The sequence below is a fragment of the Thalia democratica genome, chromosome 2 (genome assembly GCF_965202585.1).
Source record: "Thalia democratica chromosome 2, ktThaDemo2.hap1.1, whole genome shotgun sequence".
Classification (NCBI taxonomy): Eukaryota; Metazoa; Chordata; class Thaliacea; order Salpida; family Salpidae; genus Thalia; species Thalia democratica.
In genome coordinates this window covers 70,499,987-70,514,537 of record NC_139166.1, presented here as the reverse complement: position 1 = coordinate 70,514,537, position 14,551 = coordinate 70,499,987, and the positions used below count along the sequence as shown (strand labels likewise).

At 24.8% G+C, this 14,551-nt stretch overlaps 2 protein-coding genes across 2 annotated transcripts; one reads left to right on the top strand and one right to left on the bottom strand.

Moving 5' to 3' along the window:
* Window positions 1-2,080: 2,080 nt before the first annotated feature.
* On the bottom strand, window positions 2,081-3,807 carry LOC145828904 (uncharacterized). The gene is made up of 2 exons (XM_082936650.1): window positions 3,290-3,807; window positions 2,081-2,123 (listed from the first exon to the last, which is right to left on the bottom strand). The coding sequence occupies exons 1-2, from the start codon at window positions 3,805-3,807 to the stop codon at window positions 2,081-2,083; spliced, it is 561 nt and encodes a 186-aa protein (XP_082792776.1).
* A 396-nt stretch (window positions 3,808-4,203) lies between these two features.
* Window positions 4,204-4,912, top strand: LOC145828903 (uncharacterized). Its single transcript, XM_082936649.1, has 2 exons — window positions 4,204-4,721; window positions 4,882-4,912. Exons 1-2 carry the CDS (start codon window positions 4,204-4,206, stop codon window positions 4,910-4,912), a joined length of 549 nt encoding a protein of 182 aa, XP_082792775.1.
* Window positions 4,913-14,551: the final 9,639 nt, after the last annotated feature.

Sequence of the window (14,551 nt, the reverse complement as noted above, 5' to 3'; positions counted from 1 at the left end):
AACAGATCTACGGAGTCTATAAAATGTTAACACACATTAGAAAAAAAGCAGAAAAAAGCATGTATAATTATGTATAGTGTTTATCTAGGTAGTAACTATAAATGGACTTTATGGTTTAAAAACAAAGTTTGGGATAAAAGCATAAAATTATAAAATCGTCTACAAAAAAAACAAATTTAATAAAAGTAGGCACTAACCTCAAAAAGCTCTAAGAATAGACAGGTTTTAAAAATGAAAATTAAATTGAGTTGTGCAGAAATGTTACGTCACAATAATTTTAACAAATTGTTCAATAATTTATACAGCTTAAAAACATGAAATATTAAACTTGCAAGTATATGTAAGTTTTGTGAAATAAATTAGTACATAAATAGACAGAGTTATTTAAAGTAGAATCGTCGGTTATGGGGACAGATATTCGATAAATCTTGCCGCTTATTCAGAAGTAGGTCTTTATCTTCTGCTGCAATTACTGCTCTTTCTGTATTGCAAGTTGGGCAAATTCTACTTACTCCGTTGGATGCATGTTTTATCTTTGAAACAATACTCCACTCCATGTTTGGCCTTTTACCGTACCTGTGAAAAAAGCTCCAGACATAATCCGATAAACGCGTGCTTTGTTTTTTATTTATATTTTTAAAAGTATGTTTATGATTAGCATATCTATCCTTGAAACTACCTGCTGTACTTCCGATATACATTTTATCTGGGCCCTTACTTTCAACTTTAACTTTATAAATTACATTTTTAATTAAACAATTACCTTTTAATGGGCAGTTATCTTTGTTTAATTTACGGCAATTACATGTTTTAGGCATATTACGGAGTAAGTAGAATTTGCCCAACTTGCAATACAGAAAGAGCAGTAATTGCAGCAGAAGATAAAGACCTACTTCTGAATAAGCGGCAAGATTTATCGAATATCTGTCCCCATAACCGACGATTCTACTTTAAATAACTCTGTCTATTTATGTACTAATTTATTTCACAAAACTTACATATACTTGCAAGTTTAATACTTCATGTTTTTAAGCTGTATAAATTATTGAACAATTTGTTAAAATTATTATGACGTAACATTTCTGCACAACTCAATTTAATTTTCATTTTTAAAACCTGTCTATTCTTAGAGCTTTTTGAGGTTAGTGCCTACTTTTATTAAATTTGTTTTTTTTGTAGACGATTTTATAATTTTATGCTTTTATCCCAAACTTTGTTTTTAAACCATAAAGTCCATTTATAGTTACTACCTAGATAAACACTATACATAATTATACATGCTTTTTTCTGCTTTTTTTCTAATGTGTGTTAACATTTTATAGACTCCGTAGATCTGTTCTTAAATTTATTTGAGAGCAGTGAAACGCCGTTAGTTGAAATAAAGTTTTAGCACAAGAACATCTGTGATATACATTCCGATAAGCTTAGCTTATCAGGATCTCCAGGATTTAACGCCTTATAACGTTACATCTTATGAAATGGTTTTTATATTTTTCTAAGCTAAGTTTAATCGCAATGATTCGCAAACGTTTGTCACGTCATAACTATGAGAGTCTTAAATATTTTAACAAATTAGTATTGATTTTTACAGATGATATTGCAGTATTTATATTGTTAATTATTTTTTTCATATTTACAATAATCGGAAAAATAAATAAAATAGTTACTAAATACCGTATTAAGATGCGTTATGAAAATTAATTACTTTTAATCAACTTTAAACGTTTATTTCAATGTATGTTCAACTTAAAATTACAGTTAAAATATTTAAGCTGATTTTCGATTTTTAGTTGAATTATATTTTTTACCAAATGTGACGAAAGTTTCTTATTTTTACTAATCAATCATCTTTAAATCATTTTAATATCTTCTAAGTAAAATAAAGTTTATGCGGTACTTACTAAAACTTTTATTGTGTAAAAACTAAATCGAAAAATAAAAATAGTTTTAACCAGTTTTTTATTTGTAGTATAGTTAGGCTTCCGTAGAAGCTTCAAATAGATACCAGACAACTATTGCAAGAAGATTTCGTGCAACAAAAACTATTTTCTGACTAAATTATAAAGCGCTAAAACTTGTTTTACAATTTTTCCAATGACGTCAGTATCTTCTTTACAGCGCGGCTATAAATATACTATTTGAAAATAGTTAGTTTTTGAAAACAGTCTCTCATAATTACTTCTGCAGTTTTATTACCATTTTTGGTACGCTTGTAATACATAGCTTGATACTGATTAAATAGTTGTAAGCTTAAAATTTTAAGATAAAAAACCTTCGTAATCTGTTCCTTGATATAATATATTTCACTGTATATTCCTTGCAAGGTATATTTTAAAAACCAATTTGTTTAGGCTTGTCTGATTTATATAACTTTTATTACAGTAAAATGTAACAGAAAAAGAGTTTTTGTGTAAATGCAGTTTTAGTTCATGATAAAATCAAACAGTTTTTAAGGTTATTGAAATTTTTTTTGAATAATTTAATTTTTACATTAAAGTTTATTGCAAACAAAATACAAAATAGAAGTACTTTTCGGACACGCTCTTCAGTATTTTTTCGTGTCAAAACAAGCTGAAATAATGATGTACTGATATAAACTAATAAAACTAAGTATTTAAGAAAACAAATTAAATTTAACACAATAGTAATAATTAACAAATTAAGGCAATCGTTTAATCAGAAATAATATAAATGTAACACAACTTTACTAATCAACTAATTTAAGTTCAACGAATTAAACAAAATGGTCGAATAAACAAATTTCTTTTGTTTACAGAGATCTGGCTTTAAGCTTAAAATGTATATAGCTTCTAAAGTTTTTAGGTGAAATTCATTACGAGCAACTGATATTATTTTGAAGTTTTCCACTTTATAGTTTTCGACACACTTAGGATTAGTAATCAGGTGTTGGCCAATCGCTGAACTACTATTTAGTTTTTTTAAATCATCAAATTTCTTTTCCTCGTTACATGACTTTATCTTGTTTAACAGGTTTTTTGGTATATGTTGGTTAATTCTTGAAATCAAATTGTTACTCGTTCTACCCACGTATGTTTTTTTACATAAACATACAAATTTGTAAATTACATTGCTGGTGTTTAGGGTGGGTAATTTATCTTTGTTTTTAATCTGAAACAGTTTATTGGTTGAGTATACTATTCGTAAATTAACAGATCTATAGCCATTTTCTACTATTTTCTTCAAATTATTATGCAAAACTGTATTCTGATTGAATGGCAACTTAAGGTATACCGGACACTTTTTTGGACCAAATTTTATTGACTCAAACCTTGTCTTTGTTTTTTGTATTGTGTTCTTTATTATGTCTAGGGGATAACCTAAAGTCGCAAAGATTCTTTCCACATTTAATAATTCTGTTTCTAAATATTTTTCAGAACAAATTTTCATTGCTCTATATGTAAGGCAACTGATTAGATTTAGTTTTTGTCTCATTGGACTGTATGAGTTATAAGGGACATTGTCCCCACTGAAGGTACTTTTTCTGAAAATGTTCGTATAGAACATTTGATTCTCCCTATTGACCATAACATCTAAGAATGCTAAACTGTTTTCAGTTGCATTTTCCATAGTAAATTCGAGGTTTGCATGCATGCTATTCAATTTTAATAAAAATTCATCTCTGTCTTTATCGTCTGTAAAGATGGCAAACGTGTCATCTACATAACGTTTGTAATAAATGGGAGAGATATCTTTTATGAGTTGTTGTTCATGGAAACCAACAAAAATGTTTGAGAGAATAGGACCAAGTGGCGACCCCATTGATATACCATCAATTTGCTTATACATATGATTATTAAAGCTAAATTCTACTCCACAACATGCTAATATTAATAATGGTTTTAGATTTTTAGGTTTTAAGACTGCTGGTTTTAGGTATTTTGGAGCTAATGGTGTGTGGAAATGTTGAAACCATTAGAATCAGTATACTCGATCTATTGTATTAAAGACTCATTCAGTTTTGCTGATGATATTAGACAGTTAAAAATCAGTCAGGAAAACATTAGTATGTGTTTCTTCGATATCAAGTCTCTTTTTACCAGCTTACCGATTAAGGAGTGCATTAATTTATTTGTGAATGAACTATTTAAATACAGATTAGCTCCAAAATACCTAAAACCAGCAGTCTTCAAAGAATTATTAATATTAGCATGTTGTGGAGTAGAATTTAGCTTTAATAATCATATGTATAAGCAAATTGATGGTATATCAATGGGGTCGCCACTTGGTCCTATTCTCTCAAACATTATTGTTGGTTTCCATGAACAACAACTCATAAAAGATATCTCTCCCATTTATTACAAACGTTATGTAGATGACACGTTTGCCATCTTTACAGACGATAAAGACAGAGATGAATTTTTATTAAAATTGAATAGCATGCATGCAAACCTCGAATTTACTATGGAAAATGCAACTGAAAACAGTTTAGCATTCTTAGATGTTATGGTCAATAGGGAGAATCAAATGTTCTATACGAACATTTTCAGAAAAAGTACCTTCAGTGGGGACAATGTCCCTTATAACTCATACAGTCCAATGAGACAAAAACTAAATCTAATCAGTTGCCTTACATATAGAGCAATGAAAATTTGTTCTGAAAAATATTTAGAAACAGAATTATTAAATGTGGAAAGAATCTTTGCGACTTTAGGTTATCCCCTAGACATAATAAAGAACACAATACAAAAAACAAAGACAAGGTTTGAGTCAATAAAATTTGGTCCAAAAAAGTGTCCGGTATACCTTAAGTTGCCATTCAATCAGAATACAGTTTTGCATAATAATTTGAAGAAAATAGTAGAAAATGGCTATAGATCTGTTAATTTACGAATAGTATACTCAACCAATAAACTGTTTCAGATTAAAAACAAAGATAAATTACCCACCCTAAACACCAGCAATGTAATTTACAAATTTGTATGTTTATGTAAAAAAACATACGTGGGTAGAACGAGTAACAATTTGATTTCAAGAATTAACCAACATATACCAAAAAACCTGTTAAACAAGATAAAGTCATGTAACGAGGAAAAGAAATTTGATGATTTAAAAAAACTAAATAGTAGTTCAGCGATTGGCCAACACCTGATTACTAATCCTAAGTGTGTCGAAAACTATAAAGTGGAAAACTTCAAAATAATATCAGTTGCTCGTAATGAATTTCACCTAAAAACTTTAGAAGCTATATACATTTTAAGCTTAAAGCCAGATCTCTGTAAACAAAAGAAATTTGTTTATTCGACCATTTTGTTTAATTCGTTGAACTTAAATTAGTTGATTAGTAAAGTTGTGTTACATTTATATTATTTCTGATTAAACGATTGCCTTAATTTGTTAATTATTACTATTGTGTTAAATTTAATTTGTTTTCTTAAATACTTAGTTTTATTAGTTTATATCAGTACATCATTATTTCAGCTTGTTTTGATACGAAAAAATACTGAAGAGCGTGTCCGAAAAGTACTTCTATTTTGTATTTTGTTTGCAATAAACTTTAATGTAAAAAAAAAAAATTGTGATTTTTATAATGGAAAAACCATTATTTCAACAAATAATTTAATTTCTAAGTCTTACTCTTACAAAAATTATATGATGCTTTTCGACTCAAAATTTCAACGCTTTGCAAGGATATGCCAAATGCTATATGCTATTTTGTTTTCTAGGCCAAGCATTAAAGTTTTTTGATTTTTTTTTGTTCTAACTACTAAAGAATAGTATTTACAATATGGCCATATACTTGAAAATAACTATCGTTTAAAACCAGTCTCTCGTATTGTAACTTTGATTTTCTACTTTCATTAGTTTGTCTGCTATCGAAATAAAGCGCATCTCTAACAGTTATTTGAAAAGAAATAAGAAAAAATGTTTTATGTGTTAAGATAATAGTGGTTTTCTTGAAAATTAATATCTCTTTAAAAGTATTGCTAGACTAAATATGTACGTAAAATGGCAGTTTAACCGTTCTTTATTTATATTAGTTAAATAAAAAAAAACGTATAATTTTTTGATCATAAATATAGATTAGATAATAATTATATAATTTTGTATTTTATTTTTATTAGTAAAGTAAAAAAAATAATTTATAAATTTGAAGATGATAACTTGAAGTATTTAGTATTTTATAGATTTTTACTTTATTAAACTTATTCAGTAAATTAATAACAGTACTTTTATTACTTAACTTTTACTAACTTACATATAGTTTTACTTTATTGACTTCTAGTTTGACAAGTTTTTTTACGACTTTGTTTTAAATAGATTGCAGTTAAAAAGTAATCTTAAGTTAAATAATTACTGAACATATTTTCTAGTTTTAATGCAAATTTAAAAATAATGCTGAAAGAAAGATTTTATCATAAAAAAATATATTATATCGTTTACATTTATAAAACCCGAATTAAAATTTTTATTTAGAAAAAAATTAATCATATAAAACTAAAAAATTACAGTATTTATTCTTACTAGTTTCTTTAAATAATAAAATACAATCTTTGCTTAAACTTACTTAGATGAAAAACAAAGTATTTATTTAATAACAAAAAAGATAACTGTAGAAAATAATAGTAAAAATCAACCAAACTATCAAATATAAATAAAAGATTCGCAGCATCGTATTAACCTACGTCCAGTTTTAGTTTGAACCTGTGGTCATTTCAATCACTAGCAAAATTTTTAAACAATTTTATAAGTACTATTTATTTATTGATCTCCATTAGTAAAAGTACTCATGTCTTCTTTCAAATGTGATTAGAATAGAATTGTTTATTTGCATAGCCTAATTAAGATATATTAATAGTAATTTAAAGATAATTTGTTAAAATAATTATTAAACGACTTGTTTTGTACGTCGTAAAATTTAAATAATAATAATTGAACTAAGTTTCGAAACAAAGTATTAAAAAGTACCGTCTAATTACGATTATACACTCAACTATAATTCATTTTATTCATATGACAATTCAATTTAAATAGTTTCTCTTTACTTTTTTATTTAACAAAGTTTAATCAGGCATTAAAATATAAAAAAGTATAACTGTTCTTTAAGAAGCTTCACTATAGCAAATACATGTACAATTTATTAATAGAAAAGTTTTAAACTACTAGAACAATAAAACATAATGACCTTCAACTGCAATGCAGTTTTGATCATAACGTATTTTAAGTAATTAAATGCCTACAGTCTATTAACTTTAAAACTAAAAAAAGTTATATGCAAATTTTTTTTTTATTTTAAGAGAAAGGTGAACTTTTAAAGTAACTTTGTGTATACTACATAAAAACTTTTTTTTAGCTATCCTTTCAAATTCCTATACTATTAAATTGATATACATTTTTATACAAAATTTTTAAACTAAAAGTATTTTATGTAACTTATTTAGATTGCTAGAGAGAAAAAAAAATTTTTTAAACAAGCCACTTGATGAAACTTCTCTTCCCGTAGGATTTAATTTTAATTACTGCTTATTTGCAACTAAAAATCATAATAAACTCGTAAAAACTACGGAAAACAGTTTACAATACATTTGAAGGACATTGAAGTAGATAAAAAATGTAAAGCTTTTTGATAATTAAATGTAGTTATTAAAACATTAAACAAAGTTGTGTACTTTTTTATAATAAAATAAAAGGCTTGTTAGCTTCTACTTTTCCACAACTTACTAAGATAAAAATAAGTATTATTTTAGACAAAAAATACAGTAAACAACGTTACAAACTTATAGTGTGTACTAAATAATTAGTTATGTAACACTTTTAAATTATTAATGAGTATTAATATTTTAAAAAAAAGTTTGGAGTTTTAAATTTTTGAATAAACATTATTCTAGTTTAAAAATTTTATGTTTATAAAATTTCGAAGCTTTTTTTATTACAGTAGTGATAAACAACAAAGATTTTGTCACACTTTGTACAGCATTTAAAATAGTAAAGTTAGATATTCTGATATTTTTTTAAATTCAAACGTTTAAGTTTAAACAGCTGTAATACTAAATTTCTTTGTTGTTTAATAAAATATCCTTATTAGTTTATTAATCATACAAATTTAATTAATTGTTAGTTTTATAAGATTTTTACAAAACTTCAACATTATATTTTTTTTAGAATCAACTTTACCATTTTTTACGTATAATAAAAACTTTTTGTAATTTTTAAATTAAGGCTTTAATAGAAGCTTCAAAGTGGTTACCAGGAAATGTATTTGAAATTTTCGAACTCATGTTTTAACAAAATCATTTAATTAAAGTACTAACATTTTTTTTACAGTTTTTGTTGTGTTGTAGTCATAAACGCTTTTACAGTGCAGCTATAAACACACTGGATAAAAGTAACTATCGTTCAAAAAAATTCTTTCATATTGTATTTTTAAATTTATTTTCAATTATTTGTCTACTTTTAAATTTAAGCGTGTTTATTTTTCTGATTAAAAACCTAAAAAGTTAAGTGTTTAGGGAAATATAATAAAGCATAAAATAAAAACTGAATCCTTAATAATAGCAAAAGAAAATAGTTACCTTCAGAACAGGAGCTTCAGAACAGGAGCTTTAAATTAAGTGTAACGAATGTTCGGTGAAATAAAAAGACTGCGTTAACGCGTCTTTAGAAATAAGATAATTTATTAAAAACACTATTTTTTTTCGCTTTTTGTTATAATGAAAGTTAAAATTGTCTTTATAATTAGGTATATGTCTAATAAATCATGTGAAACATAGAAACATAGTTAGCTGTATTTTCACTTGTTGGTCCATTATAATAACAATTATATAATAGTTTTTTAGACACTAGAATGTAAAATATTTTATATAAATAATTATAACTTCTTTTTGTAATTAAAACCTTTATATATCACTGTTTTTATATCAAGAAATTACTAGATTAAACAAATAATATTGATTTTCAAATAAAGAATACAAATTAATTTTAAAATTACCTTAAATCTTTCCAGCACAGTATACTTTTCTTTATTGGATTACTTTTTTTCTTGATCGTAGTTAAATATTTAGGAAGTTGTACTTCAAAAATGTTTTAAAGAAATCTGCAATATTTTGGCTTAAAAAAATCTACGACTAGTTTCAAAAAATCATTTTCAAGTAGATAAAAGAATTATGATCAGAGCATTTTTAGTTTAGTATAAAAAAGTGAAAAAATTCAATATAGTGACGTAACATTCATCTTTAATTTTAAGTAAAAAACAATAACATTTTATACCACTTGAATTATTTTTCTTGAGATAAAGTAACTTTTTTACGTACTTGTTGAAATTTTAAAAGTAAGGTTTAAATAAAAAAGGAGTATACAAATTATTTTGGAAAGATTAAGGTAGAAATTTTAATTAACAAAAATAAGTTTAAGTATAATAAAGAAATTAAAAGTTTTTTTTAGTTTGAATGTTTATCTGTAAAAAGGTAGTATTGTTTTGTTTATATTAATTTTAGCTTGTAGTTTATTTGTCTATTTGCTTTCTAAAAAATCTAGTTCTGTTTGATCTTCTGAGCTGTCCAAAAAAGTTATTGTAAAAGCATTTTCAAATTCTTTAAATATAGTTGGATGATTTTTGTTATAATGAAGTTTAAGTGCAGCTCGATCGTTTACCTCATTCTTATCCATGTTTTTCCAATCATATCTATGTGAGCACCACCTTTGCGAAAAGGATGTTACTGTCTGTCCAACATAATATTCATTACATTCCATGCATTCTGCCGCATAGATCCCAAAATTTTTACAATTTAATTTCTTTTTTAATTTGATTAATTTTCCGGTTTTTAATTTCAAACTATCAGTGATTTTAACCATTCCTTTATTACCATTTCGATCGCACAGCATACATTTCCCACATGGGTAAGAAATACTTTTATCAGCATTTGAGTACAGCATTTGAGTACAAAAAAAAAAAAACTTCAAATAAAGAAACTTTTTAATGGTTTTCTCTATGGTTAAATTTAATAAATGTAATCTTAATTGAAAAAATTATTTTAAGATTTTTACTATTTTTTTAAACTTAGTCATTTACTAATTTTTCCTAATATTTTGTACTCAATTATTTAAATAGTTTTTCGTAATAAAAATAGTCACTAAAGATTTTTTGGACACTATATTTACATGTAACTTTTAAAAAATACTTTTATTAATAAATTTTATACTAACGAAATAAATTTTCTAAACTGTGATATTTTTGTTTTAGGAAACAGCTTTTAATTTTTACTTCTACTTTGTTTTGTCTGTTTTGAAGTATGTAATAAAAACTTACTGTACGACAAAATAAAACTGAGAGCGTTTCTTTAAAAAAGTTTTATAGCTTTAAGTTAACATGGTTAAACAATTAAGAGCTTTACACTTTTACATTTACAATCATTACAATTACAACTAAAATATTTACAATTGTAAACGAAAGTGTTTGTTAACCTGGAGAGTAGGCTTAATTAGAAGCTTTAAATTGATGCAAGAATTTGTAAGCGCAATATTTTTTGTTTCCAAGCGAAGCATTTGCTCCTTATCACTAAACGTTTCTTTAAATTTTTTTTATTTTAATGACGTAGAAATCGTTTTTACAGTGCAGCCACAAATTTGAGAATATCTATATCTCATTTTACTTTCATTACAAATTACAAATTCATTTGTTTGTCTAGTACTAAAATAAAGCGTTTTTCTAACAGTAATTTAAAACATAATAATTAAATAAATTGTTATATGCTTTTTAATAAAAGTGGTTTGCTTAACAAATAAGCACTTTAAAATTATAGCTATACTATTTAGGTACCGAAAGTAGCAGTTTAACCATTCTTTATTAATATTAATTGTATAAAAAATAATATTTATTATTTTATTCATCACTATTTAAGGTTAGTAGTAGAACTGTTTTCAGATTAAGTATCGTTACAACTTATAATAAGTGCGACAAGACATATTTTGAACCTAATCTTATTTATAACTTACTAAAACAATCGTTTTTTGTAAAAAAATAATTTACTAAAACTATATTGTAGAACAAAAAATTCGTAAAAAGGATTTAATTAGAGCTTTATCAGAAGCTTCGAACTGAATAAAACAAATATCTACAAAACCGTATGATTTGAAGCGTTGTTTGACAGTAAAACTTGTTTATATCACTCAACTTTTTCTTTACATTTTTTTCTAATGACGTTAAAAACACTTTTGCAGTGCAGCTACAAAACAAAATGTGTGAAAAAATTAAATGCTGACTAAAATCTTTCTTAATGAACTACTACTAACATTTTATTTAGTTGTAGTTAATTAATTATTATATTTAATATTTGTATACGGATTATAATATTTTTTTTGTTTAATTAAAACGTTTAATTAATAATTCTTTAAGGATTGATGTAAGACTTTGTTAAAAGCTTCAAAATGTTCCGATTATGATCAAGTAAGAAACAAGGTAAATTAAATCATGCTTTAGACAAGGATTTGTTTAAACAACTAATTTTTTTTTTCTCTCTTTCTTCTTATGACGTCAAAAACTTCTTTACAGTGCAGTTATAAACGTACTGTGTAAAAAAGATTTATTGTTTGAATAGCACCTCTCATTCTAACGGTTTACTTAAAAATATACCTTGTTTTTAATTGTGATTAAGAAACTATTAAACATGTTGTCACTTGATTTAAAATATAAAATGTTTAATTTAAAGTTAGTTTAATTATATTGTTTATGGTTGTTAACAAATTATTGCTAAGTTTTACAGTAATAGCTTTGATCCACTGACATTTTATAAACAAAAAGTTTTTTTTTTATTAAGTTTACAAAAAATAAGTTAATTTTATGTAGTAATGTATTATTCTTAATTTGTTATTTGATTTTTGTCCTGTCTAAATAAATTTATTCGTTAACTAAACACTTTATCTTTAATATATGAATATTACCGAACTTAAACAATGGTTAATTAATAAGCATAGTCTCTAGCTGTTTTTACTTATTAACTAACTATTTTATATAATAACTCTATTAGTTAGTTTATACTTAAACTAAGTTCACATGTTAATTTTTCAAAACTATTATTGATATATAAATACAGTAGTTACTCTAAGCAGTTTGCTTACAAATAAAGATACAACATTTACATTAAGTTGTTTTAATTGAAAAAAACATAGTGTTTATAAATAAAGTAACAAAAACACTGATCAATATACATGAAGAAAATGGTGGTGAATAATATAATTTTTTTTTTCATAAACACACATTCACATATTGCAAATCTGCAGATTCGCAGTAACGTATCAAACTACGTTAACTTTTAGTAAGAAATATTAGTAATATTAGTTACAGTTATATTGAGCTCTTCAACTTCAATAGTTGTTAATTCTGAATCGATTATTAAAAATGATCACATTTTTTGTTTTGCAGTTTAATTAATGATTGTCTATATAAATAAGTGTGGTAAACAAATATTTTATTTAAAACTTTTTTTTTGATTAAAATTAAATTTCAATTTTTTAATTTAGAATTATCCTGCGAATGATTTTACGTAAGTATTTATACTATACTTGAACATAAAAAAAACTTTTTAATACTTGAAAAATTTAATAAACACAAAGTATTCTGAATACGATAAAAAATTGAATTCTTAAACTTTATTTATGAAGAACAAACACATTATACTTATTTATGATTTTATTAAAAATAATATATCAAACAAATACTCTGAACAAAATGAGTGTAACTCTTATTCAAAATTTTATAAAAATTGTAATGATAGTATAGCTTTTATGCATATTTTGTATATTTTATCAACTAAATAAAATTGTTAGAAAAAAATAGTCATGATTTTACATACAGGGATGTAATTGTATTCTAATTTTGTTTAAACCAATTTGTTTTTATATACTCAATAGAATAGGTGTTTTTCTATGTTGGAGTTTAGAAAAAAAAAACCTTCATTATATAAAATATATCCAGTTGCATATATTTTAATGATTAGATTGTTTGTTTTTTTTTTTAACCATACTATAAAAGGTCTATTATGCAAAAGTTATAAGGCATGATATTTTTAAATGAAGTGAATAACACTTTAGAACAGCGTTTTTCTTTAAAGAAATAAAAAAAATCTATGACCTTTCCGACAACACTTTTCAAAAAATTAACTTCAAATATGCCTAAGAACTTTTTTTTGCTTTCACTATCAATTTCAGAAAATCTAGTATAAGTTTTAAAAGTACCCTTCAATACATCTGAGACTTTTCTTTACTTTTTCGCTTTTTACCATCGAATCCAGAATATCTAGTGTAAGTTTCAAACTATTGCCTCATGGCCCCCCTGAGGTCCTTCTACTACTCATGCCCATTCCCCTTTGGCTCTTTGATGCTTATGGCCCATTTTAGGAAAATTAACTTTTATGTAGAACTGACGTGTTAAAAATATCAAACAAATGCATTTTATAACCACCATTTAAATTCATAGCATAGTTCTATTAATATAAAACTTTTTTCTTTAATGTGTTAATATTTATTAAAAAGAAAAGAAATATTATAGAATTATTTAACAATGCGCATCAATTTTGGCCACTAATTTATCGAAATCTGTTAGAGAGTTTCAAAATTCAAATTTATGACAGGTGCTATAATAATACTAAATTATATATAGAAAACATTACTAACTTACACAAAATTGTGACTGGTATAGTGTATACGTGTTTAACATAATTGGTCAAATATGAGGAATTTTTTTTTAATTGTGTCATTTAATTTAATTTAATTTGTGCTTAAAAACTTGTTTTTATGAAAAGCATTTAAGTAGTTTTTTTAGAATAGAAAATTATACAAAACTCCTTATTTTTAAGTTAACATTAAAAACTGAGCAAACAATCGTCGAAACAAGTCAAAGTAACTACTAAGTTAATTTAGGCATTTAGTCAAGGATAAAGTACTAAACTTGTTTATAAACCCCAGACCGACTTTTTTACAATTGATTGATTTTTAGGTGGTTAATTAACATCTTCAAGTTGATATAAATAGAGATTTAAAGTTTTATGTATATCAGCTAAAATATTACTTTACAGATAATTAGTTTAGATTTTAAATTACTCACACATCAATCTATACACTTAAAATAGACCTGTTACCTTTTATTTGTAAAAGTGTTTACAAAATTTTTATTAATTTCGTATAATATTACTTCATTTAGATAAACTATTAATTTCACTACTTTTAAAAAACTATCCTTACCAAAATTAGTAAATTTATATATAGAAACTATATAAACAATATTTCATAATTACGTTTACAACTTTTAAACTTCTTAAAAAAGTTATTAAAGAAAAGATTTCAAATTTTTTAAAACGTTTCTCTACTGTATACTTTACTTTCGATCTACTGATGTCAAATTTGGCTGTTTAATTTAGTCTAAAAAAAAGTCGGCAAATTGCGGCTGGCGATGACGTTTTTGTTTTAAATTATTCAAACTGCGAACACTAGGATACAATTTGAATTTAAAGTATGCCTGTGTGAAAAACTATCTTTAGTTTTTTAATAATCATGGAATATAGTAATCATTAAATTTTGAGTTCACACAAAAAAAAAAAAA

Coding starts and splice junctions, on each gene's coding strand:
- LOC145828904 (XM_082936650.1), bottom strand. CDS start 3,807: ATGTATAAGCAAATTGATGGTATATCAATGGGGTCGCCACTTGGTCCT. Junction 2,124..3,289: donor ATACAAAAAACAAAGACAAG/GTTTGAGTCAAT, acceptor GTATATTTATAG/CCGCGCTGTAAAGAAGATAC.
- LOC145828903 (XM_082936649.1), top strand. CDS start 4,204: ATGTATAAGCAAATTGATGGTATATCAATGGGGTCGCCACTTGGTCCT. Junction 4,722..4,881: donor ATACAAAAAACAAAGACAAG/GTTTGAGTCAAT, acceptor AAACTGTTTCAG/ATTAAAAACAAAGATAAATT.